The sequence below is a fragment of the Embiotoca jacksoni genome, unplaced genomic scaffold (assembly GCF_022577435.1).
Source record: "Embiotoca jacksoni isolate LCO1_2020_lvr unplaced genomic scaffold, fEmbJac1.0.p SCAF_12, whole genome shotgun sequence".
NCBI classification, from domain to species: domain Eukaryota; kingdom Metazoa; phylum Chordata; class Actinopteri; family Embiotocidae; genus Embiotoca; species Embiotoca jacksoni.
In genome coordinates, this window is record NW_027185252.1 from 12,633,253 (window position 1) to 12,661,199 (window position 27,947).

A 27,947-nucleotide genomic window follows, 5' to 3' on the forward strand; every position below is an offset into this window, starting at 1 on the left:
TCATGAATATCTCCGTACTATAAACCCCCTCCTCCAAAATGTGTAGTTTAATGTGCGGTCTCTAACTTTGAGTTGAGACTCAGAGAAGTGTATTAGTCGCTATTACTATTATTAATCATCATGGATATGGTGTACTTAAAGTACACCAGGTATTTGTTTATTTCGTGTGTATAAAGACTATTTGCGTGTGTTTCCCGATTTACTTGGCAGTTTAATAACAGCAGAAATTGTAGTACAACTGGCAGTCGTGAGAAATTCATCTTCCTGCCTTTTTTAGGTTAGGTTAGGTTAGGTAGTTACTTTATTAATCCCCGAGGGGACATTTTTTTCGCTACAGCAGCATACAGAAGTAATAAGATAATAATAGAACAATAGAAAAGCAATAAAATAGCAGTAAATAGCAGTAAAAAAATATAAAACGCACAGTATATACAGTACAGTATATATCTATATATTATTATTATTATTATTATATATATATATGTGTATTATTTTAAAAATCGGGTAAAAACATACCCACAGAAACTGGCCTTTCTGGCCCTTATTATTATTATTATTATTATTATTATTATAAAAAATAGATAAACTTGAGTAAAAAGCTGTTCTTGCTCAGTCACACGTGATTTTTGTGTTGTCATGTTGTGCAGAAGAAACGACACCAGAGGAGGACACGAGGAGGTCTTAAGTGGATTTGGAGTCATCTCGTTTGACTGGCTGAAAGGTTTATAAAAAGCATGAATGGAAGAAGGGGGTTCTGGGTAGCGTAGTTCCGCTGGAGGCCGGCGGATATGACGTAGGTTCTACGTAGCCGGGTGTCGTCCGCAGCCTGCTCGTCATTCGTTGGACGAACCAGTCGACGTCGACGGTCTCTGATGTGACAGTGCTGTTGTAGTAGAGCTAACTTTAGCTTGTCAGGGTGTTTTAGGATCAGGACAGGGGAATTCGAGTGTTGTTGTTGTTGTTTACAAAGTCGTGTTGATATCTTTATAAGATGACGCCGATAACGTTCACGTTTGTTTTGTTTTCTTCTCTCTGGTAAAGAGGACGCTGGTTTAACTTAAAGCTAAATGGCTAGCTAGCGTTGCCACCAACGTGCGGATCTCCTAACTTCGTCCTCCGTGTGGGCCACAACAACAACAACAACAACAACCAGCCGTCACATTCAGCCGGGCAGCGTCACACCGAGACCCCGAGACCCGTGAGCGAAGTTACGGTTTTTTTTTTTTTTTTTTGGGGTAGTAGGGGGGGGGCTAGCACAGCGAAGCTAGCCGGCGGCTACCAGCAACATGAAAACGTCACAGTCGGACACGTTGGGTTTTGTTCCTCAAAAAGACATCGTGTACAACAAACTTCTGCCGTACGCGGACAGGCTGGACGACGAGTCCAATGATATTTTGAGTAACATTAAAGGGAACTTGGGCCGGGCCGTCCAGCTCCGGGAGATATGGCCCGGCGTCCTGTTCTGGACGAGGAAACTTTCCACGTAAGTAACACTTCGTCGCTCGGCTGAAGGTGACGTCAGTCATTGGTGCTCATTTCGTCTCGTTTACAGGAAAACGTCAACTAATGTTTGTGTAACGTGGGGACGTAATGTCCAACGTGTTGCTGTGTTCGTCGTATAAACCGGCTGGAGATAACTTGGTTGGTTTTTTTGTGTTGTTGTTGTTGCAGCTGCACTACAAAAAAAAAAACCTAGCCTTGTTTTTTTTAGGCCACATTAGGGAAGCACATGCTTTATACCCGGGTCTGTTTTTTTATTTGTTTTTTTATAGGGAGTTATAAAACGTCACAAACCGGTCTGTGTGTCTGATTCGGGACGGGATGGGTTTCATAATCGGGGTAGTGGAGTGTGAAATTCACAACCTGACCCAGCAGCAGGTCGTTGTCATTACTGCTCTGCTTGTGTTCCGCATTTGACATTTTCTTTTCTTTCTTTTTTTTTTTTTTGAAGCAGCGAGTCAGGTGACAGCTCACCACTTATGGAAAAATAAGTTCAATTGGAAAAATTTAAATTGCTGCAAGAGGTCCTGGTTGACACCGAGCCCTTTTATATGTGATGTCACGCTTGTGGAGAAGATCATCTCTGCAGTGTTTAATATGGTTTTATCGTCTGCTATCGGGCCAGGCTTTACTGCTCATGATTACTTTACTAAATAAGGCAAATAATTAACATTATATATTTCCCTACCTGTCACTTTTTTTTTTTCTTCTTCTTCTTTTCCTTTCACTGATCGAGTCACATTTCACTTGCAAAAATACCACCAATATGACGGATGTAATACCGTTTCATATTGTCGTACTTGGTTGCTGGGCTGTCTTTAATCCTTTCAGTCCCCACTGCTGGCGCATTCCTCTGTCCAAGAGTGACTCACTGCCGGCTCAGAGATGGAAAGTTTACTGTCAGTTGACCCAGATTCTGTGTGCTGGTGTTTTGGCGTTTTAACAGCAACAGATAGACACATTTTTAATGGTCAATTTAAAACATCTGAAGTCGACAAAGGGTTTTCAGTTTCAGTTTTGTTATTTTAAAAATAAACCTGTGTTCATATGTGAATGCCTGAGTTTGTTATGACAAATTATGACGTATATTAAACGCCTTTTGTTTGTGATGTTTATGCTGGTCAGTGGGCTCTGGCGATCTTGTTATGGTTGTTGGAACTGGAGTAATTATCCCTAAATCTGTACTTCTTATTAAGGTATATGAGACTGTATGGGCGGAAATTCAGCAAAGAAGACCATGTGCTGTTCATCAAGCTGCTCTACGAGCTAGTGACGATCCCAAAACTGGAGATCAGCATGATGCAGGGCCTTGCTCGGCTTCTTATCAACCTCCTCAAGTAAGTATGGGCCCATCATGAGCATGTTCTCATCGTGTTCTCCAAGTGTTCAGTCAGATGATATAAAATGCTGTGATGTCACCAATAATGATAAATTGAGGAGTTGTTTTTTTATAGGACGATGTTGTACAATTTTCTAGTCTCCTGTGTGTTTTATTCTCATCAATGTGTATGTCTTAATCCTGTAACAGGAAACGAGAACTACTGTCAAGGGAGGACCTTGAGTTGCCGTGGAGACCACTATATGAGCTGCATGACAGGATTCTTTTCTCCAAGACAGAGCATCTGGGCCTCAACTGGTTTCCCAAGTATGCCTCTGTTCTTCACTGATGCTGTTAACATTATTGTTGTTGTTGTTTTAAGCATGCTTAATCTTGGACACTGTTATTGATCCAGTCGTGGATGAATTTATTGGTACTCTACTAAAAAAAAAAAAAGAAGAAATCCACAATTTTCTCTGAAAACTTGAAAGTGACAAAAGGAATCAACCTCAATCATTTTCTACTCCGTATTGCATAAAATCAGAGTTAGATTTTTGAGTCAATCGAATATTTTGAAAAATAAAACAAATGAAAATGGCAATGACAAAATTGATGGGACCCTTGACCCAATATTTTGTTGCACAACCTTCAGAGGTAATCATTGCAAACAAATGACTTCTGTAGCTCTGAGTTAGAGTTCTGCACCTGTCCGCAGGTAGTTCGGTCCACTCCTCCACAGCAACCTGCTCCACGAGACTTTGAAGGGTACTTTCTCCAGACTGCTAGTTGCACTAAGACTGAGACTGTGACTAAGAGAGAGCTTTTGGGCATTGGGCAGCATGTTTCGCTGCAGAATGTCTTGATAGTCTTGAGATGTCTTTGTGCCCTGCACAGATTCAAGGCACCCCGTGCCAGATGCAGCAAAGCAGCCCTAAAAAAGACCCGAGCCTACTCCATGTTTTACAGAAGGTATGGTGTTCTTTTCTTGGAGCTTAATCTTTTCGTCTGTGATCACAGAGCTGGTGTGATTTACCAAAAAGCTCTAGTTTCATCTCATCTGCCCAGAGGATATTCTCCCACAAGCACTATGGATTTTCAATACGTATTTATTTATTTATTTTATTTTTTTTAGGAAAAGCACGCTTTTTTTTATGATTTTCTTTCAACAGCAGAGTCTTCCATTGAGTCCACTGTCCCTCCAAAAAGCGACACATGGTGTGATCACACACTAATGTACTCTGACCTTGGAATTCAGCTTGTCTCTCTTTGGAGGTTTCCTTTGACTCTGTCTACCTTCTCACCTCCTTCTGTTCTAACTGGGGTCGATTTTCTTCTTGCAGCTGCATCCAGGCAGTTTGAATGCCATCACACGGACCTTAAACTCGTTAAATATATTTGTAACTACAGTCACAGAAACATCAAGCTGCTTGGAGATGGTCCTAAAGGCTTTAACATGCTTGTCTATAATTTTCTTTCTCATCTTCTCAGACAACTCTCTGCTTTGCTTTCTGTGGTCCATTTTCAGTGTGGTGCACACGATGATACCAAACAGCAGAGTGATGACTTTTTTTCATTTAAATATGATGAGTGACTGATTACAAGATTGAAGACATATTTGACACTGATTTAAAAAAAAAAAAATTAAAAAAAACAACAACAATCAAAAAATAGTTAGTTTGAAACATCACTATAATCCAGTTATTTATAATCTTTTTTCCAGCAAATCTGTCCATTTTACAATAATCTTTGTACAAGCAATTAAAAAAAAATAAATCTTTGTTCACTTTCTTTGCATAATTCGATGACATGCAGGTATATATGAGACAATACTTTTAATTGAATCACTTGTCACGAGGATGGAAGAGTTTTTTCAATGACCTGTTAAGAGTACCAACAAATTCATCCACGACTGTATGTCCACTTCACTGTATGCTACATTTACATTGTAAAAATGAAGTGGTCTTGTTTTGGTGCATCAAATAATATTAGCTAACGTACATCAGGCAACAGTAAAGGCTTAATGGTCTGTCCGTGCTGTATGTCACATAGTTAAACAGCCTCAAAAACTCCTCCCACCACACTTCTCTGATGTCGGATTGTCGTGTCCGTGTCGACTCTTATCTGTAAATTTGTATTTGTCACTCAAACTTCAGTGGCATTTTTTTATGTGTAGAACTCGATTCAAAAACACCTGGAAAGATTGTCTTGAAATGTGCGTTTTAAAATGATATCGTGTCTCTCCCTTCTCTGTGATGGCCAGCGTTTCACTCCACCTTCAGTGTGGCCGTCTGATGTGGTCAGACAGCACGTCTGAAGAGTTTGTCCTGACAGACCATAAGCCAGCCCTGAGAAATATTTTTATTTTTATTTCTTATCATTATAACCTCAGTGTTTGTTTTCACATCAAATATTTTTTTTTTGTCTGCAGTTTCCATTTCTTGAGTTTGATTGCAGTAAAAGTAATTTAATTAATATAACAAAATACCTCTGGTTAGCTGCCTTTTCATTCAAATTACAAAACCCTTGCCTGCTCTGAAATTCATTCTTCACTCATTCATTTTCTGTGCTAACCACCCATCTTTTAAGACTTGTAAGGATAGAATTTTTAAGTCATTATTAGAGATATGTTAATATATTGACAAGCAGATTTTGTTGTCCCCTCGGTTACTCTTAGGTTATGGGTTTTGCTAGTTTGAATAAAGTCTAATTGTGTTTCCTTAATTGAAACAGTTACGAGAGAACAAGTGGAACATTTCTGCGCCAAATACCCTTCATAGTTTTTACAAAGAACAATGTCCACTATGATCTTTACACAAAGCACGGTTTTGGAGAGAAATTGAAATGTTGGTTTATCCTGTGCAACACCCTTTGAAATTCCCTTTGGGGTTCTTAGCAAGCAGTGCGAGGTGCTCTTCTATGGTGCTATGGGAACATTGTATGTTTATCACAAACTGCTTTGCTAGCATATCATCTTTCCATTACAGCTGATGAAAGCAAGCTGCTCTGGTTGATTGCCATCTCACCTCTTTCAAAGCTACAAAATTATACTAATGCACACAAAACAGGATATTCTGATTTCATAATTGCAGAAGTTGATGCATAGTCTGTTCATATTTGGAGTGATTGGGGGTTTGTCGTGTGCTGAATGTGTTCTTTATGCCTTTGTCTCCTTTTACATTCAGTTCTCCATGGCCTCGTTCATCCTCTAAACTCATAATGCTAAAATTGATTCAGAGGTGGTAAGGACAATACTTCTCTTTGTGTTTTGAGGCACTTAATTGCATGTGAAAAGGAAAAACCTCGACACCCCATATGCAGCTTTTGACAGAAGAGAAATTTGAAGAAAAATCAAGACTTGATCAATGTTAACATTTCACTCATATTGGAGACTGTCGCACTGCAGCTAACAGATTTTTCATCCTTCTTCTACCCCTCATATCAGCTATAAGACAATGATGACAGGCTGTGTCGTCTCTTTAATAGATTTTTTTTTTTTTTTTTTTTTTTAAGAATCTCCTCTAATCTGTCACGTCATGTTTCCCAGTTTTTATATGGGGAAGCAACAAAATATTCACGACCACCTTGCCAGTTGTATTTACATTTATGATCACTAAACAGTTACCTATGCTTTTGCTGTGACATAACCCCCCTCTAAGCTTGCGTTGAAATTCTCCATCCCTGCATTACTCAACAGCATTTTTAAGAGTCATTTCGGAGCCCGAGTTCTTGTCACGTTTCCTGCCCCCCTGGAATGTGTTGGGCTGAACGTGAGGCTTCGCTTGAACTCCGATACAAAGTTCATGCAGTGTAGTCTGGGGTTTCTTCCCCCGGAGTGTAATGGGACTCTCGGTTTGACCCGTTCTTGTTGGTGGATTTGCATGTGTTTGACTCCGGTCTGTGGCCTGTGTGTTGTGGGCTTACAATGTTAAACACTGGGCTAAATCCATGCATATAGACCGTCGCAGTTTGGCTTGCAGGGTGTCATCATAATTCAGCTATTGTCATTATTAAATGTGGCGTGTCAGCTACATGAAGACTTGAATGATGTTGAGCTGAGTAAGTTGTTGTTGAGTGGGATTGGCAGGGCTTTTCCAACCAGGCATGGCTTGAAGCTTGCATGCGAGGTGAGACTGTGGACAAGAGGCTCAAAAGCTGTAGGTATATTGGTCTCCTGCTTTCAACACTGTTATGTGACCAGATCCCTTCTTTTATAGCTTATACGTAAAGATAATCATGTCAGGAGTTTGGTAATGCAATTCTTTTTATTATTAGTGTTAAATCCATAAATCCATCATAGTGGTGATATTGTTTGGTAAGGATTATGTTATGAATGAACACTTGGGCAAAAAGGAACATATAAATCTTTATATTAGCCGAGCCAGGAAGGTTGACCAGTATTGATTACTTTTTGCAAGTGATTTTAGGCTGTTTATGCATTTTTATTGTGAGTTTCATTGCCATATACCAGCCCATAAAGTTTCCTTTTTCACAGCACTGTAGTCAGATGTGAAGAAGTTTCTGTGTGCATGCAATTAAAGTCCGATTGCATTGGTGTGGAAGCTGTTTAACTAACGTGTTCTGTTTTTCACTGACCGGTTAATAACAGTTTTTCATTTCCTTTTATTCTAGCTCTGTGGAAAACGTGTTGAAAACACTTGTGAAAAGCTGCAGACCGTAAGTACATCTTAATATACCTGTCAATAATTCCCTCATCTTTATCTTGTCTTTAAATGTAGGCTCCTGCAGGCTTTAATACATTTCCAGTAATATAGTTTTGTCACAAATAGCTGTGTATTAAATATTGCTTTTGCTAACTTGGCAGAAGATATAATAAGACCATGGATACATGAAAAGAAAAAGCTGAGCTCATCAGTAAATACACCCTCAGTTTAAATATTGGACGGCATAGTGGGTGAAGAAGCTCAGTGTTTGGTCACGCTTAAGTGTTTTATCATCATAAAGCTTTGCTGTCCTCAGCAACCCTGAGAGTTGTACACATGTAGATATCTTAGACGAGCACTCGGACTCGTCCCCCGGTTTGCACTTAGGCAGATAATCCTATTATCTCATCTAATTCTGTCTTGTGTGAGGGTTTCCTGTTACTGTGCGGAGGGAGAGTGATCTGTGGTCAGCTGCTGACACTCTGTAGATGTGGATTTTTTTTTTTCCTAAGGCCTCCAATGGATTTTGAATCTCTGAGGATGCTGAGCGACCTGAAATAACCTGCTGGGTTTACACAAGCACATAATGGACCATGAAAATCCCCCCGTGAGCCTGAGAGCCCAGTGAAACCACAGGCTTTGCCCTAACGGCTAAAAATGTGCCAGGTGTAATCTCCCATCTGTGGAACATGACGCTCCAGCACTGAAATTTTAGTAGCTGCTGTTTTGTGTGTATTTCAGTCTCCTTGAACTTATTGTGGACAAAAACATACCAGAGATGGTCCTGATGAATGGAAGCTCTAATGAAGATTAGAGGACCCACAGTTGAAAGCTTTTGCTTTGAAACTATACCATAAAGGGTCATTATTTAGTCACATGAACGTAGCTGAGGTGTATCATAAAGTCTGTCCGGTCTGATGAGCTTGTTCAGTTGTGTGAGGACTTGAATTGTAAGTGATCCAAGAGGCTTGTCCATCTTTGTAGTTCTCTCTAAGCTGCTCTGCAAGTTGAAATGCTTCCAGTGCCCATAAATAATCACTCATAGCGCTTGTAAATTCTCATCAGCACCTGTCACTGGCTTCATTTTTACCAAAATATCAAAATGTGATTCTGTCTTTGTGTTCGTGCAGATACTTTTCCGAGTCTGCTACTCAGGAGATGCTGGATGAGTGGAGACCGCTCCTTTGTCCTTTTGATATCACCATGCAAAGAGCAATCAGCTACTTTGAGCTCTTTCTACCCACAACTCTCCCTCCAGAGTTGCATCACAAGGGGTTCAAGTAAGAAACTTCTCATCCTCTCCTATGCATCCAAAACTCCACTTTTGTCTTTGGACAAAATCCCATTAAGAATAGCTCGGCTTCTGAAGCGAGAAGAGGTGAATGAATGAAGAGTGACGTTGTGTGTCTACAAAGGTAGAGAGTCTCGATACAGGCGTCATGGGCTGGCAGGCACGATGGAATAAGTGCCTTTGTGAGTACGTGAGCGGGCGTATCCCATAGTGACACATTGAAACGACTTCTATTTAAGAGAACTGAGGCCCAGTTCCAGTGTTTTATGTTTTTCTAACCAGCCAGATTAAAAACCATACGCAAATTCCTGTTGAACGATTCCCACTATTTTTGTACTGCTTGTTAAATGTTAATGAAAGACTTTTGTATTTATTACCATATTGCCGGTACTTGCATTCCTCCCATATCATCTCTCGGAGCATCCCTTAAATGTCACAGACTAATGTAACACTGTTTAAAAGTTAGGACCAAAATGCTTTGTGGACCTCTGGCTGTCCTTCTAAAACATCCACCAGGGAAACAAAGTGTTTGAAAGGAATATCCTTTCAAATAACTGCTTCATTGAAATTTTAAGTAAATATTCATTCAGCATTCATTTGCTTTTAAAAAAAAAAATTGTCTTAACATATAAAGCACGAGTTTGGGCACCCCTGCACAAATTAAATATGTCATTGATTTATTAGTAAAGGGAAGTAAATACAAGCACTGTGACAAACATAATACAAAATTAGCCTTTCTTTAAATGTTAAGATTCTTTTACTTTTTATTTCACGAACCTAAAGAATAGAAAACTTGTAAAGTCTTGTTTGACTTTAGTTGACACATTAGGATGTCTGAGGCAGGTCAACAACTGTCATTAGGAATGACGACAACTCTTAATGAACTCTCAACAATCATGGTTTCCCCAAAATGTCAGTAAAACATGAAACGGTGGAAGTCAAGACAAGATCCGGGAAACTGAGAAACTTTTCAGGTGAAACATTTCTGTCGGGCAGAAAAATAAAGCAACGCTGCCATATGATCTGCAGGAAAGTTTAGCTGACAAAGTAGCAGCGTGCTGCTGTCCAGTGTTGATGCCCAAACACCACATCATAACAAAAACCTTACCTCCGACCTCACAAAATCCTGAAGTATGCAAAGCAACCTCTGGATAACAAGAAACAAGGGCTGTCAACAGATGAAGTTAGAATCAAACACTCATTAAAGGTACATCTAGAGAAAGAAATCTGCAGCATTTGATGAAAAGAAGACTTTGTAACTTTGTTGTGGAAATATTGTGCGTAGGGGGTTGTGTGGCGGCCAGTAGCACCGCAAACAGTGTATGGAGATGAGGAAGAATGGATTCCACTAGATATCAGGCAATTGTGGATGTGAATGTCATGCATTCAGTTAAGAAAGTGAAACGGTAAAGATTCTTGCTAATGCAACAATGATCTGAAGCACATTTAAAGGAACTGAAGCGGGAGCTTTTGGAATGACCCTCACAGCCTGAATTGAAATGTGTGTGAATCTTAAACATGCTGGGAGTGAAAGACAGCCTGAAAATACCTCAGAACTTGAAGTGATCTGCAAAGGCGAGCGAAAACGGATCAATCAAGATTCAAGACTCTGAGTTGGTTACATGAAGCATTTGCAAGCTGTGAAGTCTGTCAAAGGGACAAGTTGTGTGCAAGAAAGGAAGTTACATTGCAGAAACATTTCAGGATGCACAATTTGCACAAGGGCTGCCCAAACCTTTGTATACAACTGTGCTTATAGACGCATTTCACATGCTCATTTGATGTGCTGTGCTCTGGCGAAAGAAATTGGAAATAATATATTGTATGTTTGCGAACTAAATTCTATTGTTTTTAGTCTAATTTACACCAAATTACAGGAAACTAAGCAGGTGTGAAATACAAAAACCTGCACTGTTTAGAACATTACATTCAGTATCACCAGTCTCAGTCTTCCCACAACCCGCTTAACTTTAACAGAAATGTTTATTTGGTGCCTGTCGGTTAAAAGTGAACTTCTGCTTCGTAACCTTTTGTTTGTCCTGACAGGTTGTGGTTCGAGGAGTTGGTCAACTTGTGGGTGTCTGTGCAAAATCTTCCAAGCTGGGAAGTTGTGAGTAGACGAATGTGTTAAAACTATTTCAAGTGCACAACAGTCAGTGTTGCTGCCTTCGTTATGTAACATGTTCTCCTTCATCCTCACAGCATCTGGTCAATCTCTTTGCTCGCCTGGCCAATGACAACATCGGCTACATCGATTGGGACCCTTATATTCCTAAGGTTTGTTGCCCTCCTTTTCTGAATAACTCCCTGTGCTTGTTTGTTTTGAGGATCGTGGCACATGCTCTCGTGTTCTCAGGGTTTATGTTTCATGGCCATTGCTGCTTGTCAGAGAAACAAACTATCAAGTGACTTTGTTGAAATTGCTCTCTGCCACAGAAGGAAAGTGACTTGCATCATGTTTGTGTTTCCACTGAGTGACACCAATATATGTCACTCATAAACATACACTCATACAGCAAACACGTTTTCACGTAATATAATATATATAACATAATGTGAGACCTTAAATGTTTTTTTTGTTGTTGTTTATTTTTCAGATTTTCACAAGGATTTTGAGGAGTTTGAATCTCCCTGTGGGCACCAGTCAGATGATTGTACCACGATACATCACCAATGCCTACGACATCAGCCACGTGGTGCTTTGGGTGTCATCCCTCCTGGTTAGCTCATTTATCATAAATTATGTTTTTATATATAGTGTAAATACACTTGATTGTTTGTTGTTTGTACACAATTGTTTTGGTGACCCTCACTGTGTGTTGTAGGGAGGACCCAGCAAGCAAGCTCAAGCACAGCTCAGTGGTCTTTTCAACAGTATTACATCCTTCTTCCACCCGTCCAACCATGGCCGCTGGTTGGTGAGTTGCTTCTTACTTCTTGTAAATGACTGTCAGACCAAAGGGAACATCAAGAACGGTGACTTTTAATAAGACAGTCCATTCACAATTCAGTGTTATGGGACAGTAGTTCAATATGACTGATGGTTTCACACTTTTTTCTGCTTCCTTACTATTTCAATAGTACAAAATAATTGATAGAGAGAAAAAGTAAAAAAAAAAAAATTAACTAAAAAAAACCTGGTTTTAAATTGAAATAATTTCTCCACATTTTTCCTGACTAAAACAACTTAAAATCAAAGTTAAAAATGATCCTTAATGAATATTTATTAAGAGTTAATCACTGGAAAAACTCAGGAACTCTGATTCATCAGAACTGTGTGACTCTGATTTGATTCAATTTGTTTGACATTGTTGGGAACATCCATTTCAAACTGTTTCAACTTTGGTAAATGTTACACGAGAACATCTTATTTCACTCTTTTCTGTTTTCACGTGCTCTACAGTACATAATGCGGGACTTTAGGCTCCTCTGGGCGTAGCCTCATATCTAGTGTGCATGTGAGGCATTTCGGGAACATGGTGTAGTGACTGTGGGACCATCGGTAAATCGTAGCATCTACTGATAGTCTACGTCAGGTCTGAAGGCACACACGCTGTGCCACCAGTCCCCATAAGAAAATTCTCCACCTGTAGAAAAGACTGCTACTCAGCAGGACACTTACAAATAAACAACCAAAACTGTCAGAACTTTTTGTGTTCATGTCAGAACCCATAAAAAGCTAAATTAAAAAAATAGGCTTTCGAGGGCTGTAAATTATATACTTTGATTATTGTGTATTTTTCTCTTTATTACAGGATAAAAAATATCAATACATCGAGCATGAGAATATGTTTAAGAATTTGCAGTTATCATTCAAAAAATCTGTAAATTTTAAACTTGACTGCATGTCTTGCCGAGTGTCAAAGATGTTGTAAACACGAGAACGTGATGAACATTAAGATCTATGAGTCATGATGTTTTGACTGCTGCCGCTGAGTTTAAGTACATCACTCGTCCAGCTTGTTCCACCTATCCTTCCAGCATCATGTTAGCACGGCATGCCGTGGCACAGAGCGTCAACAATCACAATGACAAGAGGGCATCGTCACTCGTCATCATTTTTCTCGGAAGCTTCCCGAATTTCATTGGCTGTCGATGTTGACATCGGTATCTAGTTCAGAAATAACGGCAGGCCATGTGTTTGAGATTGCTGCAATACTACTAAAGGTCACTGGCACCGGCACCACATGCCTTTCTGTTTTGAAGATCCCCCTTCCACAGGCAGCAACGTGTCAAGGGATGAGTTTGCATGTATCTGAGGCTGTTGCTCAGGTACACGTGAGATGGTCAACCAGGTCGCTGTAGTTTTGTTACATGTAAACAGTGTTTTGCAATCGACTCGGAAAGAGGTGTAACTTAAGTCAGCTAATGAGCTGTTATCTTGGGTAAACAAGAGCGAGGCTCTGGCCAACCATTCACTGCAGGAAGTGTAACAAAACCAAAGTTCTTCTTTGCCCTGATGAATTTCAAGCTGTGAAACTTAACTGATTTTTAGCAATGTGGTCCCATAATTCACAAAACGATACAAAACAAATAGACAAAACTGCGATCACTGTGTTTATATGTCCCCTATGTCATCTGTCTCTAGATGCTCCATACATCACCCTCTACCTCTCCATTGATCCCGAGCACATGGAGGCACACTGACCACGTCTGTGTTTCCTTTTTGTCATGTATCTGTCTTTCTGTCTCTTTGTCCTCATGTCTAGATGAAGCTCATGAAGCTGCTCCAACGCCTCCCAGCCAGCGTAGTTCGGCGGCTGCACCGGGAGCGCTACAGAAAGCCCACATGGCTGACACCAATACCAGACAGCCACAAGCTCACAGAGGAGGACATCACAGACTTTGTGGAGAGCATGATGCAGCCAGTTCTGCTGGCCATGTTCAGCAAGACGGGGAGTCTCGATGCAGCCCAGGCCCTGCAGAACTTGGCTCTAATGAGGCCCGAGTTGGTCATTCCCCCCGTGCTGGAGAGGTATTTTAAGGACAGGCCAATTTTGACCCAAGTTCTGCTTCTTGGTAATCTGTTGCATGTTTACTGCTTTACATAAGAAACAAGGCCACCATTTGAAATGAAGACAAAGGGCTAATTGTTGTCTCTCTGTACCACAGAACATACCCTGCTCTGGAAACTCTTACAGAACCCCACCAGCTGACAGCCACTCTGAGCTGCATGATCGGTGTGGCCCGGAGCCTCGTGTCAGGTGGACAGCGCTTTCCTGAGGGGCCCACTCACATGCTGCCCCTGCTCATGAGGGCTCTGCCAGGCGTCGACCCAAACGACTTCAGCAAATGCATGGTGCGCTCCTCTGTTGCTCATGTTTATCCTCTTACTGCACTCTGACTGTAGTTTTGTTTTTGTTTATTGGTTAAACCGCTTAAATCTGACATAAACATCTCTCCTGTTCCTCCAGATCACATTCCAATTTATAGCTACGTTTGTGACTCTCGTGCCTTTGGTGGACTGTTCGTCGGCCCTCCATGAAAGAACTGACTTGACCGAGGTGAACTGCGGTTATCTTTCTCCCCCTTTCTTCCTTAAATCCAAAGTTTTAAACGATCCCTCGTTGTAGCTGCTTTTTGAAAATATTTTTGGGTGACTTTCAGGTGGAAAGAGAGATGTGCTCCGCCTCAGCTGAGTTTGAAGACTTTGTGCTTCAGTTCATGGATAGGTATGTGGAGTTTTAATACCAAACATTGTCTGCAACAAAAGACAACAAATGAAGTTTTCATCATCAGCAGTTCCTTTCAGTAGCACAGTCGTGATAGAAATGAAATTGCTGCATCCCTTAGATCAACTAATTCATATCTACTTGCGATAAAATATGAATCAACAAGTACTTTTGCTGAAACAAAAATGTGATTATATTGTGTTACTGTGAACATCTCTGTTTTAGTCATCGGTCGATGTTCCCATCCGGTAGTTTTCTCAACTTTTAGTCTTGATTAATTGCAGGAGGATCGACATCAGTGACTAAACATGACAAACTAAAGACATCTATGTCAAATATCGTCCTCTTTTGCTAAAGTCCCCGTCAACTCAAAAATATTCTTCATTCATCTGTGGTTGAATGTTTGCAGACTGATGGGGTGGAGCGTTTAAAACCAGAAGTCCGTTTTCTCAATCATCTGTTGCAAGTGCAAAGTTTATCTGGGATCACTGAAAAGCCCATTTTAAGGGTGGAAGGAGGCTCGAAGCGGAATTTTCAACATCACAAATAGTTTGGAAGCCAATCCGGATCCAACATTCAATTTACACATGTATGATGTGGGAACTTGAAACCTCCAGTGCACATACACAGAAAATTGACTTTACAGTGAGATATTGCACATCTTGTGTCCAGCTGTTAAACTTTACAAATACAGAGCAAAAAACTTGTTAAAGTGGTATTTTTAAACTCACCTGGATGTGACTTGTTTCTCATTTTAAGGAGTTTTATATTCATCACAGGAGCTAATCAAATTGGTGACTTTCAGATTGTGATTTTAAACTAGTTATTGGTGTATTCATGTATGATTGGATGGTTATTGACAGTAAAATATACATTACAGCCTTTTACACATTGATTTCACCGAATTCTTCCGGCCTCATAACCAACAATATTTTCTCTAAGCAGTATTTGAGAGGAATTGCACCAGAACATTTTGATTTTTTTTTTCCTGCACAGATGCTTTGCCCTGATAGACAGCAGCACTTTGGAACAAACTCGAGAGGAAACGGAAACGGAGAAAATGACTCATTTGGAGACTCTGGTAGAGCTCGGATTGTCTTCCACCTTCAGCACCATCCTCACCCAGTGCTCTTTGGACATCTTCAAGGTTAACACTCAGTCTTATCTCATTCTGTCAGTCTTGCATATACAGAAATTACAGCGCTGTGAACAAGTTTTAGGCCCTAAAAGTGAAGTGAGGAGGCTTTAAAAATGAATGCCGTGAATTGTTAAAAAAAAAAAAAAAAAGTATTAATTATTTCCAAACAAAGTGGGGTAAACTCGCAGATTTAAGGTGCTCGTCAGGTTAGTTGTTGGACCCTGAATGTTTTCTTTCTCTTCATGTAAAACCAGACTAACTCCAGGATGTTGAGATCAGGGTTCTTTGTGGGTTTTAATCTGTTTCAGGACTCCTTGTTCCTCTTTTTTTTTTTTTTTTCATTGAAGATAATTCTTTTGGATTTCGTTTGTTTGTTTTTGGGTCATTCTCGTGTTTCAGACTGAATTCGGGACCAAAGAGTTGTCGACCTAATGTTATTGCCTGATTAATAAGAATCAAAACATCTGAAATAAAGTAAAACCTCTGCACCGTACTGGATACAATATTTTCATATGGTGTACAGAATATATGTGTGTGTGTGTGTGTGTGCACGCACATATGTGTATACTGTTGAAATGTATAAATGTTTTGATAGGTGGCTCTGGAAAAGGTGTTCAACTTTGCAACCACCAACATCTTTGAGACACGCGTAGCTGGCAGAATGGTGGCTGACATGTGCAGAGCTGCTTCCAAGGTCAGTCTTCTTCACTCAAACTCTTCACGTCGGCCAAAAGCATCGACTTCTTGAAGATCAATTTACGATCTTCATCCGGGCTCTGCTTCTGTTTTTCAGTGTCACCCTGCAGAGTCACTCAAGATGTTTGTGCCACACTGCTGCAATGCCATAAATCAAATCGCTGTCAGTAAGTAATCAGCACTCAGGATTAAGCATAAAAGAAGAGGTTTCCAAATGCTTCTCTCGTTTTTTTCCTCTGTGAGTCTTTGTCATTTGCGTCACACGCTTTTTTTCTTTTTCTTAAATCACAGATGAGGAAGTGTTGAATGACGAGGAGCTTGACAAGGAGTTGTTGTGGAATCTGCAGCTGCTTTCGGAGGTGAAATAACTTCACTTAACTCCAGTTAACCTCTGTATTTACCCACTCCTCCTCTCTAGTAACAACTGTCTTAACCTGCTTGCCATGTGCACCTCAGGTGACTCGTGTGGACGGTGACAAGAGCTTGCCCTATCGCTCTGACCTGGTCCAGATTTTGCAGTTGACCCTCCACCTCAAGTGTAAGCAGGGCTACACTCTCGCTTGCAACCTGCTGCATCACATCCTTCGCTCCACCGCCCTCATCTACCCAACAGAGTACTGCAGTGTGCCAGGAGGCTTCCACCAACCAGTCAGTGACTACCTACCCATCAAGGTACTCCTGTTGATTGTGTATTCTTTTAATTAAAATTGCGCAGTAGCCTTGCTTTAGTTATGATGGATGCCACACCACGTGTGACAGGTGAATTTGAGCTTAGGAACTTGGTAAACAAAAGCTTGAAAGAATACGACTGATCACTCACACACGGTCAGAAACAAAGAAACAGCTGCAGCCACACACGTTTCTCTGTGAACCCGATACCTTCGACGCAGACGATTAATCAAACCGGATTTCAGTGAGTGACACAGAAACTTGTCTCTCTTTAGAAGGTCAGTCTGTGAAGGAATCCTGACCTTTGATCCATTAAGTCTCCAATCTCGATGGAGGACACCAGATCTCTTGGCTGGATTACAGTCTCCTGCACCACAGGAGAAATTACATGTCTTACTAGCAGTTACCAAGATGCCAGCGGTTGTATAGACCAAGGGGAATGCATTACGCTAATCTGTCTTTAATCAGTCTTAAAGCTGTGTCACAGATATTCATATTTATGAATGCCCATGCATACTGTACGTTCAATCCCATATCTTTGACTACTAGACACTCAAATAGGGATGTCAGTTGTTGGACGAAGGGTGATTTAGTCTTCTAAAAAATGACTTGATTCTTTTAACTACTAATTGAAGTGGAAAAGCAATCCAGTGAACAAAAGAAATTGATTGTTGACATGTGAAAAATACATACTGTTCTAGTGCAATTTTACATCTTGAAAATCACTCTCTTCTTTTATTATACCACAGAAAGAAAAATGTACTTGCTCTGCAACTTCCAAAATTCTCAGAGATTATAATACGCGTGTTTAGATTAAAGCAAATTCCCATTATTGAGTGTATTTTCACAAGTAGCTGTGAGCCCAACCAGATTACCAAATATCAAATTCATATAAAATGGTTTGGTCGATGTCGCTGTCCGTGCAGGACTGGGGTCGGCCCGGGGACTTGTGGAATTTGGACATCCGATGGCATGTTCCGAGCGTGGAGGAGACCTCGTTGGCTTTCTATTTACTGGACCTGATCCTCCAGCCCGAACTGCAGCGCCTTCAGAGATTTGCACAAGGAGAGCAGGACATGAGCAGGTTTGGACCTCTGAATGCTCCTCTGTGCTCCGTACAAGAAATTACATTCTGAATTCTGCTAGTCTGTTTGCAGTTAATTTTTGTTTATGTAATTTAAGTCTATAATTCCTGTGTGTGTGTGTGTGTGTATATATATATATAGATGATAAATGTGTATATTGATGATTTTGTCTTTTTCAGAGATGATGTCCTTCAGAGCCTCACCATTGTTCAGCACTGCCTCCTGGGTGCTGGGGGTCTGATGCCTCCGCTGAAAGGAGAGCCCATCCATGAGCTGTGAGTAGTTTACTAAACTCTCCAGAGAAACCAGAGAAAGACACTCATTGCTACTCCATTAAGATACACGGATCAAATGCCTACTGGATCTGCACATTTTGTACCTTTCCTAAAAACAAAGAGTAAAATCCACTTCTGCGAAATGTGCTTTCAATCTTCATTTTAATGTTTACATTTTCTTTGAACCTGCTTTTTTTTTTCTCCCAGGGTTCATAGCACGGTGAATCTGGACGAGACCACCCTCTATATAGGAATGCAGTATGGTATGTAAACCAGTTTTTAAGAACTATTGAAATACGAAAGTTTTTATTCACTATAGATGTGAACTATTGGGTCTGTTGTAGTATCTTCTTACGCTGTATTATTACCTCCACCTGCAGATGTGTCCAGAGAGAACTACAGAGACGCTATCTGCGGTGTGATGAGACAGCTGCTGCGTAAGTGTTCCCTCAGTTATACTTGGGTTCATGATTTCTCTTTATTCTACAGCCACATCCGTAACAAAGTTGAAGTCTGCAAGCTCACAATATACTGCCTCTGTCCTGCCATCTGATTTTCTTTTCCTCGTCCTGCAGATTATATCCTGGAGCACTCTGAGGATGATACAAAGTCTCTTTTCTCCATCATCAAGGTGGGAAGGCACTAAAATAAGAACAACAACACACAATTTTTAAGACCCCCAAGGAGTGAAGTGTGGGAAAATGTGTGTGCGTGGGGGATCACTAACTTCAAGTGAATCACGTTTGCCGTTTAAAATCGCTCGCAGTCTCTACACGGACTGCAGCTAAACGCTGACGTACTGATCCCGTCGCCCAACACTAATCAATCATTTTGTCTGTGATACTTTTCAGATTATCAGCGACCTGATGCACTTCAAAGGTTCTCACAAGCATGAGTTTGACTCACGCTGGAAGAGCTTCAACCTTGTGAAGAAATCAATGGAAAACAGAGTGAGACATTTTGTTGTTCTTCTTTTAATTCAGTACTGACCCCCTGGAGAGGGAGTTAAAAAACAACAACAATGCACTCCCTCCATCAAAGGTTGCATTGAATTAGAGATACTGGTATTAAATACTGACCAGCAATTCAAAATGTATAACGCCTTGCTGTCTTCTTTTCAGCTTCACGGCAGAAAGCAGCACATCAGGGCTCTGCTAATCGACAGAGTCATGCTGCAGCATGAGGTCAGTCCTTAATAAAGAAATGACCTTTTTGGCTATGAATGCGTTTCACCATTTATGGTATTGAATCTTGTCTTTTATCAGCTGCGAAAGCTGACAGTGGAAGGATGTCAGTACAGGAGCATTCACCAGGAGCTGATGAGAGATCTGTTGAGGCTTTCCACAAGCACCTACAGTCAGGTGAGTTCCACAGGACACACTTCAAAGAAAGCACCATCTCCATCTTATTTAGGGTTGTCAGGGTATCTACCCTAATTATTTATTATGTTTCTTTAAACTATAATGCTACATATGATCCCTTCTATATCATGTATATCATGTATCAAAACGACATTTGATTAGTGATAACCCGTTGAGAAAATAACACCTTAATCGAGAATCTTTCTGACCTTCCAGGTACGCAGCAGAGCACAAAATGTCTTGTTCGCTGCACTGGGAACCTACAATTTCTGCTGCAGAGATCTGATCCCTCATGTCCTCGAGTTCCTCATCCCGGACAACAGCAGTGTCACTCAGCAGCAGTTCAAAGTATGTCAGTGTTCTCTGCACCATACAAACACTTATTTATAGTTAAATTGTTTTAGGCACTTATTTTATACATCATTTCTTCATGTTATATCTGCACGTCTCCAGGGTGCCTTGTACTGTCTGCTGGGGAATCACAGTGGAGTTTGCCTGGCCAATCTGCATGACTGGGATTGCATTGCTCTGACATGGCCTGCTATCGTACGCTCCGGCCTGAGCTCAGCCATGTCTTTGGAGAAGCCCTCCATTGTGCGTCTCTTTGACGACCTCGCAGACAAAATCCATCGGCAGTATGAGACCATCGGCATCGACTTCTCTGTGAGTTTAACACAAAGAACACTTTGACATTTGCGTCACAGAATCAAAAGCAATTGGGATATCTCCCTGTCTATAATGCGAGAAGCAAAATAACTCAAACATGGGTATCTTGAGTGTCAGATATGAGTGCTGTGTAATATTTATTAAATCATTGTATAATTTCCATAAACTGAATAAAAAAGCAGGGACTTTGATAAGTAGTCTTTGTCACTTACACATAAAATCTGGTCCTTAAAAATAGCTAAATAGAATGTTTTTCCTTACTTTCTGCTCTCAATCTGAGCTTAAGTCGAACATTTCACTTCTTCCTGGTGGAGTTTTAAGTTTCCTCCCTTTCTACATGTTTGGACAAATTATTTTTGTGACTAAATACTTTCCCTTCTTCCATCCCTTTAGATCCCTGCTGAGTGCTGTGCTGTAGCCAAACAACTTATGACAGTTGGAAAGCCTTTTCCTAAGGAACCTGTTCCTTCAGAGGAAGAAGCAGACGATGGTCTGAAGAGGCAGGAGCTCAAGAACTCCGAGTCTGTTGAGTACGTTTTACACCAGCAGCAAAGAATCATCGGCACACCAACAGCTGTGCAGCAGACATTGACACATAACCCTTCTGTTACGATGTTTGCTCTGCATATAATGTCCTGTGAGCAGAAAAAGGTTTAGTACCACAACAGGTACTGATGTTGTTCTTCTTTTTTGTAGGAAATACAAACAGCTCATTGATGATCTGCTGGAATTCCTCAACAACAGGAACATGTAGGCTGATTTAATGCATACATAATGCAATCTTTTTATATATATATATATTTATTAATGACAGTCTGTGATACCTGCTTTGTTGAACACTTCAGGCCTTGGAAGTTTGAACACATTTCCATTGGCTTCCTGTCTTTGCTGCTGAGAGATGACCACGAACTCCCGCCACCCGCCGTCATGTTCTTTGTGAAAAGCCTGAACCACGACTCCCTCTACGTCCGTAAGGTGCGGACCCATCCACAGTGGATGAGACTTGTAGGAGTAGTGCTGTGACTCTCAAACAGCATGCGAGTGTACTCCAGCGTTTCCTGTGAATATTTTATTTGAAGTGTCTCGTTTTCTCCATTAGGTGGCGATATCAGCTGTGGCAGGGATCATGAAACAAATCAAGAGACCACATAAGAAAGTCCCCGTCGCCCCCTCTGAGCTTTGTAAGCATCATAAGGTTTTGTTTTTGGTTCTTGTGTGTAAACATTTCACCTTTCGTATCACATTTTCGTTTTAATGACGGTTTCTGAAAGTCATCTCAAAAACCTGCATTCGTATTCGGCAGGTAAAGTGAAGGAGCTAAGTGGGATCGTAGCAGGGGACCGTCTAGACAACCAGTGGCTCCAGTATAACAGCAGCAACCTGCCACACACACAGCAGGACTGGGATCAGTGTGTGTTTGTGGAAAAGACTCACTGGGGATACTACTGCTGGCCAAGGTTCTTATTTTATGATGCCTGTATTCCTCAGTTCTGTCTGACTTCGTTGACTCGATCGTGTTTCTCTTGGTAGCTGTCAAACAACATCTTTATTTTCAACTCATAATTGTTCTCTAGAAAACTCCTGATGTATGCGCCACTGGAGGAGCAGCCCAAACAGAACCTGACCAGAGAGGAAATGACGGAGGTTTGTGAACAATCATACACAGATTCTGTGGAAAAATATGGCGCATGCAAACGTGTGAATCGTTGAAACTTTGTCATGTTCTTCCTAAAAGCGGGAGCAGATCATCTTCGACCACTTCTCAGACCCGGTGTTCATCAACCAGTTCATCGAGTTTCTTTCTCTGGAGGACCGTAAGGGCAAAGACAAGTTCAGCCCTCGCAGATTCTGTTTGTTCAAGGTGAGATCTCCTGACAGCAGATTCGAACAAGAAGGTAGAAAACAACTCAAATGCGCAAACACAAACTTAACTTTGCCTTCTCCTGCTCTTCCAGGGATTGTTCCGTAATTTCAGCGACGTCTTCCTGCCTCTGCTGAAGCCACATATGGAGCGCCTCGTGGCAGACTCCCACGAGAGCAAGCAGCGCTGTGTCGCCGAGATCATTTCTGGTATGATCAGAGGCTGCAAGCACTGGAGCTACATAAAGGTACAGATTTGAGACGAGTACAGTGACACAACATTCCACACTGTTTGGGAAATCCAAGTATAAACTTAATAATAAATGTTCATTATAATTACACGTGGTTCCTGGTGAGTTTCATTAGTATGACACGAGTACTGAACACCATTCCATGTCCACACAATCACTCTAAACACCTGCTAACTATAGTTGTAGGTTCCTTGTTATACATATAGCATGTCAATGTTGTCCTTTGCGTAACACTTTCTCTTTGACAGGTTGAGAGCCTTTGGGAGCTGCTGTGTCCGTTGCTCCGTACTGCCCTGTCAAACATCACCATAGAAACGTACGCAGACTGGGGCACCTGCATCGCCACAGCCTGTGTAAGCACTTTGTTCATTTATCGCCACCGCTATCTTTCATAAACCTGTGTCAACTCATCCATGTTGTTTCTGGCTTTGACAGGAGAGCCGAGACCCACGCAAGCTTCACTGGCTGTTTGAGATGCTAATGGAGTCTCCAGTCAACGGAGAGGGGGGCTCTTTTGTCGACGCCTGGTGAGTATAAAGGTTGCTGCCTTCAGCAGATGTTGTTGTTGTTGTTGTTGTTGCTGCTGCTGCTGCTCAGACTGACAAACTGTGATAATTGTGCTTTTTCCTTCCTAGTCGTCTCTACGTGCTGCAGGGGGGCCTCGCTCAGCAGGAGTGGCGAGTACCAGAGCTCCTCCACAGGTTGCTACAATACCTGGAGCCCAAGCTCACACAGGTCTACAAGAATGTACGGGAACGAATCGGCAGGTGGGGTCCAACTTTCAGCCCACACGAACGAATTGTTCATAGTCTTTAACTTTTTGAAACTCTTTTTGTATTTTGTATTTTTTTGTGTGTCTCATCCTGTCCTCTCTGATCTGTCATTCTTCCAGCGTGCTCACGTACATCTTCATGATCGATGTCAACTTGCCGTACACTCAGCCAACCACCTCCCCGCGCATCTCGGACTTCACTGAGCGAATTCTGTTGCAGCTGAAGCCCCTGACTGAGGGTGATGAGGAAATCCAGAACCACGTGATTGAGGAGAACGAGGTGGGAGAGCAGGATGAGAGGACGCAAGCAATCAAGTTACTCAAAACGGGTAAGTTGAGGATCCGTCACGGGAGTACTGATAATGATACGACTGATGGGCGCAATTAGAGCTTCAATTTGAACAGAAAATGACTTTTCTTTTACGTCCGACACGCACAGTTAAAGCAGTAAAGCATACGTACGAACATAAAAGTCTGTGTCTTCAAACATCTGCAGTGCTAAAGTGGCTGATTGCAAGTGCTGGTCGCTCCTTCTCCACTGCTGTCCCAGAACAACTACGGATGCTCCCCCTGCTCTTCAAGGTGAAATACGCATTCGTTCAGTCACAGCCTTGAGCTGCCAGTTTCGTCGCTCCCATCTTTTTTATTCTCAGTACCTGTAAGCCATGAAAGGAGCTGCCTGCCCGTTGACCGATCTCTGTCCTCTGTTCCAGATCGCTCCGGTTGAGAACGATGACAGTTACGATGAGCTGAAGAGGGACGCAAAGACCTGCCTGTCTCTGATGTCTCAGGGACTCCTCTACGCAGAGCAGATCCCCATGGTCCTCAAAGCCCTGCAGGAGGCGAGTCATCTGGGCATCTTATTCCACTTCTCACTCGCATCACACATAACTGGGATTTTCACAGGTCCTCAGCATTGTATCGCCTGTAAGATCAGTCATTAAATAGAAAAAAAGGTTTAAAAGGGACTGACAGCTGAACCAAGTCTGTCTTTCTGACTTTTCCTTCTGTAATTATTCACATCGAGTAAGCAGCTCCACTACATAAATGAAAAACTACAACAGTCTTTGGGCTTAGTATTAATTTTCTTGTACAAAAGTGGTAGCAATACGAACAATTTAAATTTTACATGCAATTAAAGAGAAACGGTCATAAATTCTGCTGTTGTAATTGTATATGTTTTAAAAAAGAAAAATAAGTGGAATTCAACCAAAGCGGAGTTCATCACCATAAACCTCAGCGTGCATTCACGCTGTGCACGGGGCTGTTCTTCCTGTGAAACAAATGCTCGGAGTATGAAATTGATGCGGGATGCGTCTGCTGTTGTGTGTTCCAGATTTCTGGCATCAGCTCCTGGCACGCTCGCTACACGGTGCTCACATACCTCCAGATTATGGTTTTTTACAACCTGTTCACATTCATGAGCGACCAGACGGCGGTGGACGATGTGCGGGCGCTGGTGATAAGACTGCTGGAGGATGAGCAGCTTGAGGTAAAGACGCAACCGTTCATCCATGACCGTTTCGTGTTAAAATCAGAAATGGAAAGGCTGAAGCGCGTCGTCGGTCTGGAATAAACGGCAACGGGAAGCTGAACAAACGTGAAAGTCTGATTATGTAATAATCGCCAAGTACATGCTTGTTTATGCGAGCAGGCGCGCGCTCACTGTCTTTTCAGGCACACTGTAGTGATTCAGCAGTCTCCTCTTGGTCTCTACTCTCTTCCCCTCCTCAAGTCATCCAGCTGTTGCTAAGGAAACCACAGGCTGCAGTAATCTGTTGCCATGGAGATAACGTTCAGATTGAAGGAGGACAAGAGGGAGAGGGCTGGAGTAGACACAAAGAGAAGTGGGGGATGGAAGTAGCCATTTTTGTTTGGCCTCTTTAAGAAACCTCAGCCTGATTTATAGGCCTGAGTTTTGTCACGCTTTTGTCTTAATTCATTTAAAAAGCTGTTCGTCCGAAGAACACCGATGAAACATCTGAATGGTTCCCATTTCTTGCTGAGAATGTCACTGAAAATAGAGACGTAAAATATGTTCAGCTCATTATAGAGGAGCATCACACACACACACACACACACACACAACAGCACATATTAGTGAACACGCTTCCTCATGACATCATTGCTCTGGTATGACTCGTACAGAGCAGAGGCAGGTTGTGTCAGAGGTGCTGGTACTGTCGCTTCCTGTCTGGTCTTTTTACAGTTAAATTATGCCGTCAAGGTCGGAATATATGATGAACTTTTAACACCCGTGTTTGGAAGATTTTTTTGTAGACCGAGCGAAGTATTACGACACAGTATACGTACGGTGCTTTACTGTATTTTCAATATATTGCCACATTTATATATCATAAATCAGCCAAAATGAAATAACTACATTTTGTTTAAATGAAATAGTTGAGCTTCGTGTTTTCAAACAGCAAAGAAGAGCACTTCTCTTCTGTGGTAGCATTTAGTGATGTTTTGAGGAGGAATATAAAGTTTGTGTTCTCTAATTGATGCACAGGGGAAAAAAAATGAGCAGTCAAATCATGTTTTTTTTTTTTTTTAGTATATATGAGCCCTAACCCTACTTTATAACAGGTCAATAGGCAGCTATTTAACCAACACGGTTCTAAAGTCATTACTCCGAGGCAATAATCATCTCTTCAACCTGTTTGTTGTAAATAATTCCACACATCAATGACACAACACACATTTAACTTCAACTGTCCGTCTCCTTTTTCTGTCTTTTGTTTTCCAGGTAAGAGAAATGGCCGCCACGACACTCAGTGGCTTCCTTCAGTGCAATTTCCTGTCCATGGACGCCTCCATGCAGGCACATTTTGAGGCTCTCTGCAAGACCTGCTTGCCTAAGAAGAAGAAGAGGGAGCTCGGCTCTACCGTGGACACCATACCGTCTGCCGGTAAGCAACTTCGCCAGATTAGTTATCACATTAGTAGATTGAACTACTCTGGAATATGCAACGATACACTCGCTATGCTGCTCAGTCTCATTTTAATGGGATCCCTGCTGGTGTTTTTTTTTTTTTTTTTTGTGTAGACCTGGTGCGCCGCCATGCTGGTGTGCTCGGGCTGAGCGCTTGTATTCTCTCCAGCCCGTATGATGTGCCCACCTGGATGCCCCAGCTACTGATGGACCTCAGTGCTCACCTCAATGATACACAACCCATTGAGGTATGTGTAACCACCCATTAACCACCTTCTTATATTGTTGCATGTCTCTCTCTCTCTCTCTCTCCCCCTCTCCCCCCCCTCCAAAAAAAGAGACCTAGCCATAAATTGTGTTGTTTCCTTCTAGATGACGGTAAAGAAAACTCTGTCAAACTTCCGGCGGACTCACCACGACAACTGGCAGCAGCATAAGCAGCAGTTCACGGACGACCAGCTGCTGGTCCTCACCGACCTGCTGGTCTCCCCCTGTTACTATGCCTGAAACCTGGTAAAGCATTCAGCTTGATCATATTTCATCACTTAATTCCATTAAATAAAACTGCTGGAGAGCTTGTAGAGGTTCGGGGAGACCTTGAGCCACCTATTCACCGTCATATTTGTGTTTTTCCTGGTGTCAGTTTGGGAACACCCCGGACTGTACAGACACCAGCCTGCATTGGGGAGGAGACGCTCGTTCTTGACTGATGAACAACACGGCATCCCTGGAAGAAGAGTGGCACACAAAGGAACTGCCTTGTGGCTCACAGAAGGATTCAAATGTTATGTATTTATGTATTTAGCTCATTTACATTTCTTCTATACTTAATATTTAAGGATCAATCATAGCAGGGATGAATGCCCTGCAGTTTGTAACATTACTGTACAGATTTTGTTTTCCTCTTCTTCTTTGCGGTGGTTTGTTTGTGTGCATGTACATGGGTATGTGTGTGTGAGCGCGTTTTATGGGATGCTTGAAGACATCTGCCGGTGTCCCACACATTTCTCAGGATTATATCCCAAGTATCAGCTCTGAGCCAACACGATGTCCAGCGTGGGGACTTACTCTTTACTATCTCCCAATAGTGAAGTGTTTGTTAGAAGCCACAGAAAATTGACTATTGAACAATGGTCTCTTTAGGTTAGACTTAAACCTGCAACACAATGTTTGTGTGCCTGTTTGATCTATATATGATTATATGCATCATGTGTGTGTATATATCATGGTATAGCAAATATGCACAAACATATTTATTTATTTTTTGAAGTGCTAAATTTAATTTTTTTTTTTTTTTATAGACGGTATATCTGAGATTAAGTAAGTGGCTGAGCTGTTAATTCTCATCTACCCTTGCAAAGAAAGGGAGAGTGAAGCTCCCTGCTGCTGTGCTGTGTGATGTGTTCGTCATGAGTTCCTGAGCACAGTTAGATCACCATGTCGTGTGTGTCGGTGCAAGGAAGAAAAAAAAAGAAAAAAAAAAAGACCCTGCCTACCCATAATGTGTGACCTTTTCACTCTTATCCTCGGAGTCATTTCCTTTTTCTGAAAACCCAGCCAGATGAATTGAAATTCCTTTGGTTTGCGTATGTTGTCCCCTGATGACTTGAAAACAGTCTAAGCATTCAAGCATTTAGTACCTCACTTAGTGTAGTGCCAAAACTGCAGTGATTTATTATTATTATTTTTTTGTTTTTTGTTTTTTAGAAATCCGGTTTGCTTATTCAAAGAGATGACAATAAATTGTTTGTAACAAAAACTGGATGTGAAGGTTTTCTTTTAATTGACGCTGTCTTA

General features: G+C 41.5%; 1 protein-coding gene across 2 annotated transcripts; it reads left to right on the top strand.

Annotated features, from left to right (window-relative positions):
* The first annotated feature begins 852 nt into the window (after window positions 1-852).
* Window positions 853-27,909, top strand: psme4a (proteasome activator subunit 4a). 2 transcript variants are annotated; one of them, XM_069144896.1, is made up of 48 exons: window positions 853-1,483; window positions 2,697-2,837; window positions 3,029-3,145; window positions 6,001-6,057; window positions 7,448-7,492; window positions 8,610-8,759; window positions 10,817-10,880; window positions 10,973-11,047; window positions 11,368-11,490; window positions 11,596-11,688; window positions 13,480-13,745; window positions 13,883-14,069; window positions 14,185-14,274; window positions 14,378-14,442; window positions 15,439-15,589; window positions 16,176-16,274; window positions 16,374-16,443; window positions 16,568-16,635; window positions 16,733-16,948; window positions 17,872-18,029; window positions 18,210-18,305; window positions 18,513-18,568; window positions 18,686-18,742; window positions 18,881-18,936; window positions 19,157-19,255; window positions 19,427-19,489; window positions 19,571-19,666; window positions 19,883-20,014; window positions 20,120-20,329; window positions 20,726-20,862; window positions 21,029-21,082; window positions 21,178-21,307; window positions 21,432-21,513; window positions 21,636-21,789; window positions 21,907-21,976; window positions 22,068-22,193; window positions 22,288-22,440; window positions 22,692-22,796; window positions 22,879-22,970; window positions 23,079-23,210; window positions 23,336-23,544; window positions 23,712-23,797; window positions 23,929-24,057; window positions 24,552-24,707; window positions 25,965-26,127; window positions 26,265-26,398; window positions 26,523-26,663; window positions 26,794-27,909. In XM_069144896.1, exons 1-47 carry the CDS (start codon window positions 1,287-1,289, stop codon window positions 26,655-26,657), a joined length of 5,544 nt encoding a protein of 1,847 aa, XP_069000997.1. In that variant the 5' UTR covers window positions 853-1,286; the 3' UTR covers window positions 26,658-26,663; window positions 26,794-27,909. The 2 variants fall into 2 exon arrangements, with proteins under 2 accessions (XP_069000997.1, XP_069000998.1); XM_069144897.1 differs by lacking the exon at window positions 6,001-6,057.
* Window positions 27,910-27,947: the final 38 nt, after the last annotated feature.

Excerpts from the sequence above, each read along its gene's own strand:
- psme4a (XM_069144896.1), top strand. The coding sequence starts at position 1,287 with ATGAAAACGTCACAGTCGGACACGTTGGGTTTTGTTCCTCAAAAAGAC. Across the intron at positions 10,881-10,972 it reads ATCTTCCAAGCTGGGAAGTT|CATCTGGTCAATCTCTTTGC; the intron begins GTGAGTAGACGA and ends TCATCCTCACAG. Across the intron at positions 11,048-11,367 it reads GGGACCCTTATATTCCTAAG|ATTTTCACAAGGATTTTGAG; the intron begins GTTTGTTGCCCT and ends TTTATTTTTCAG.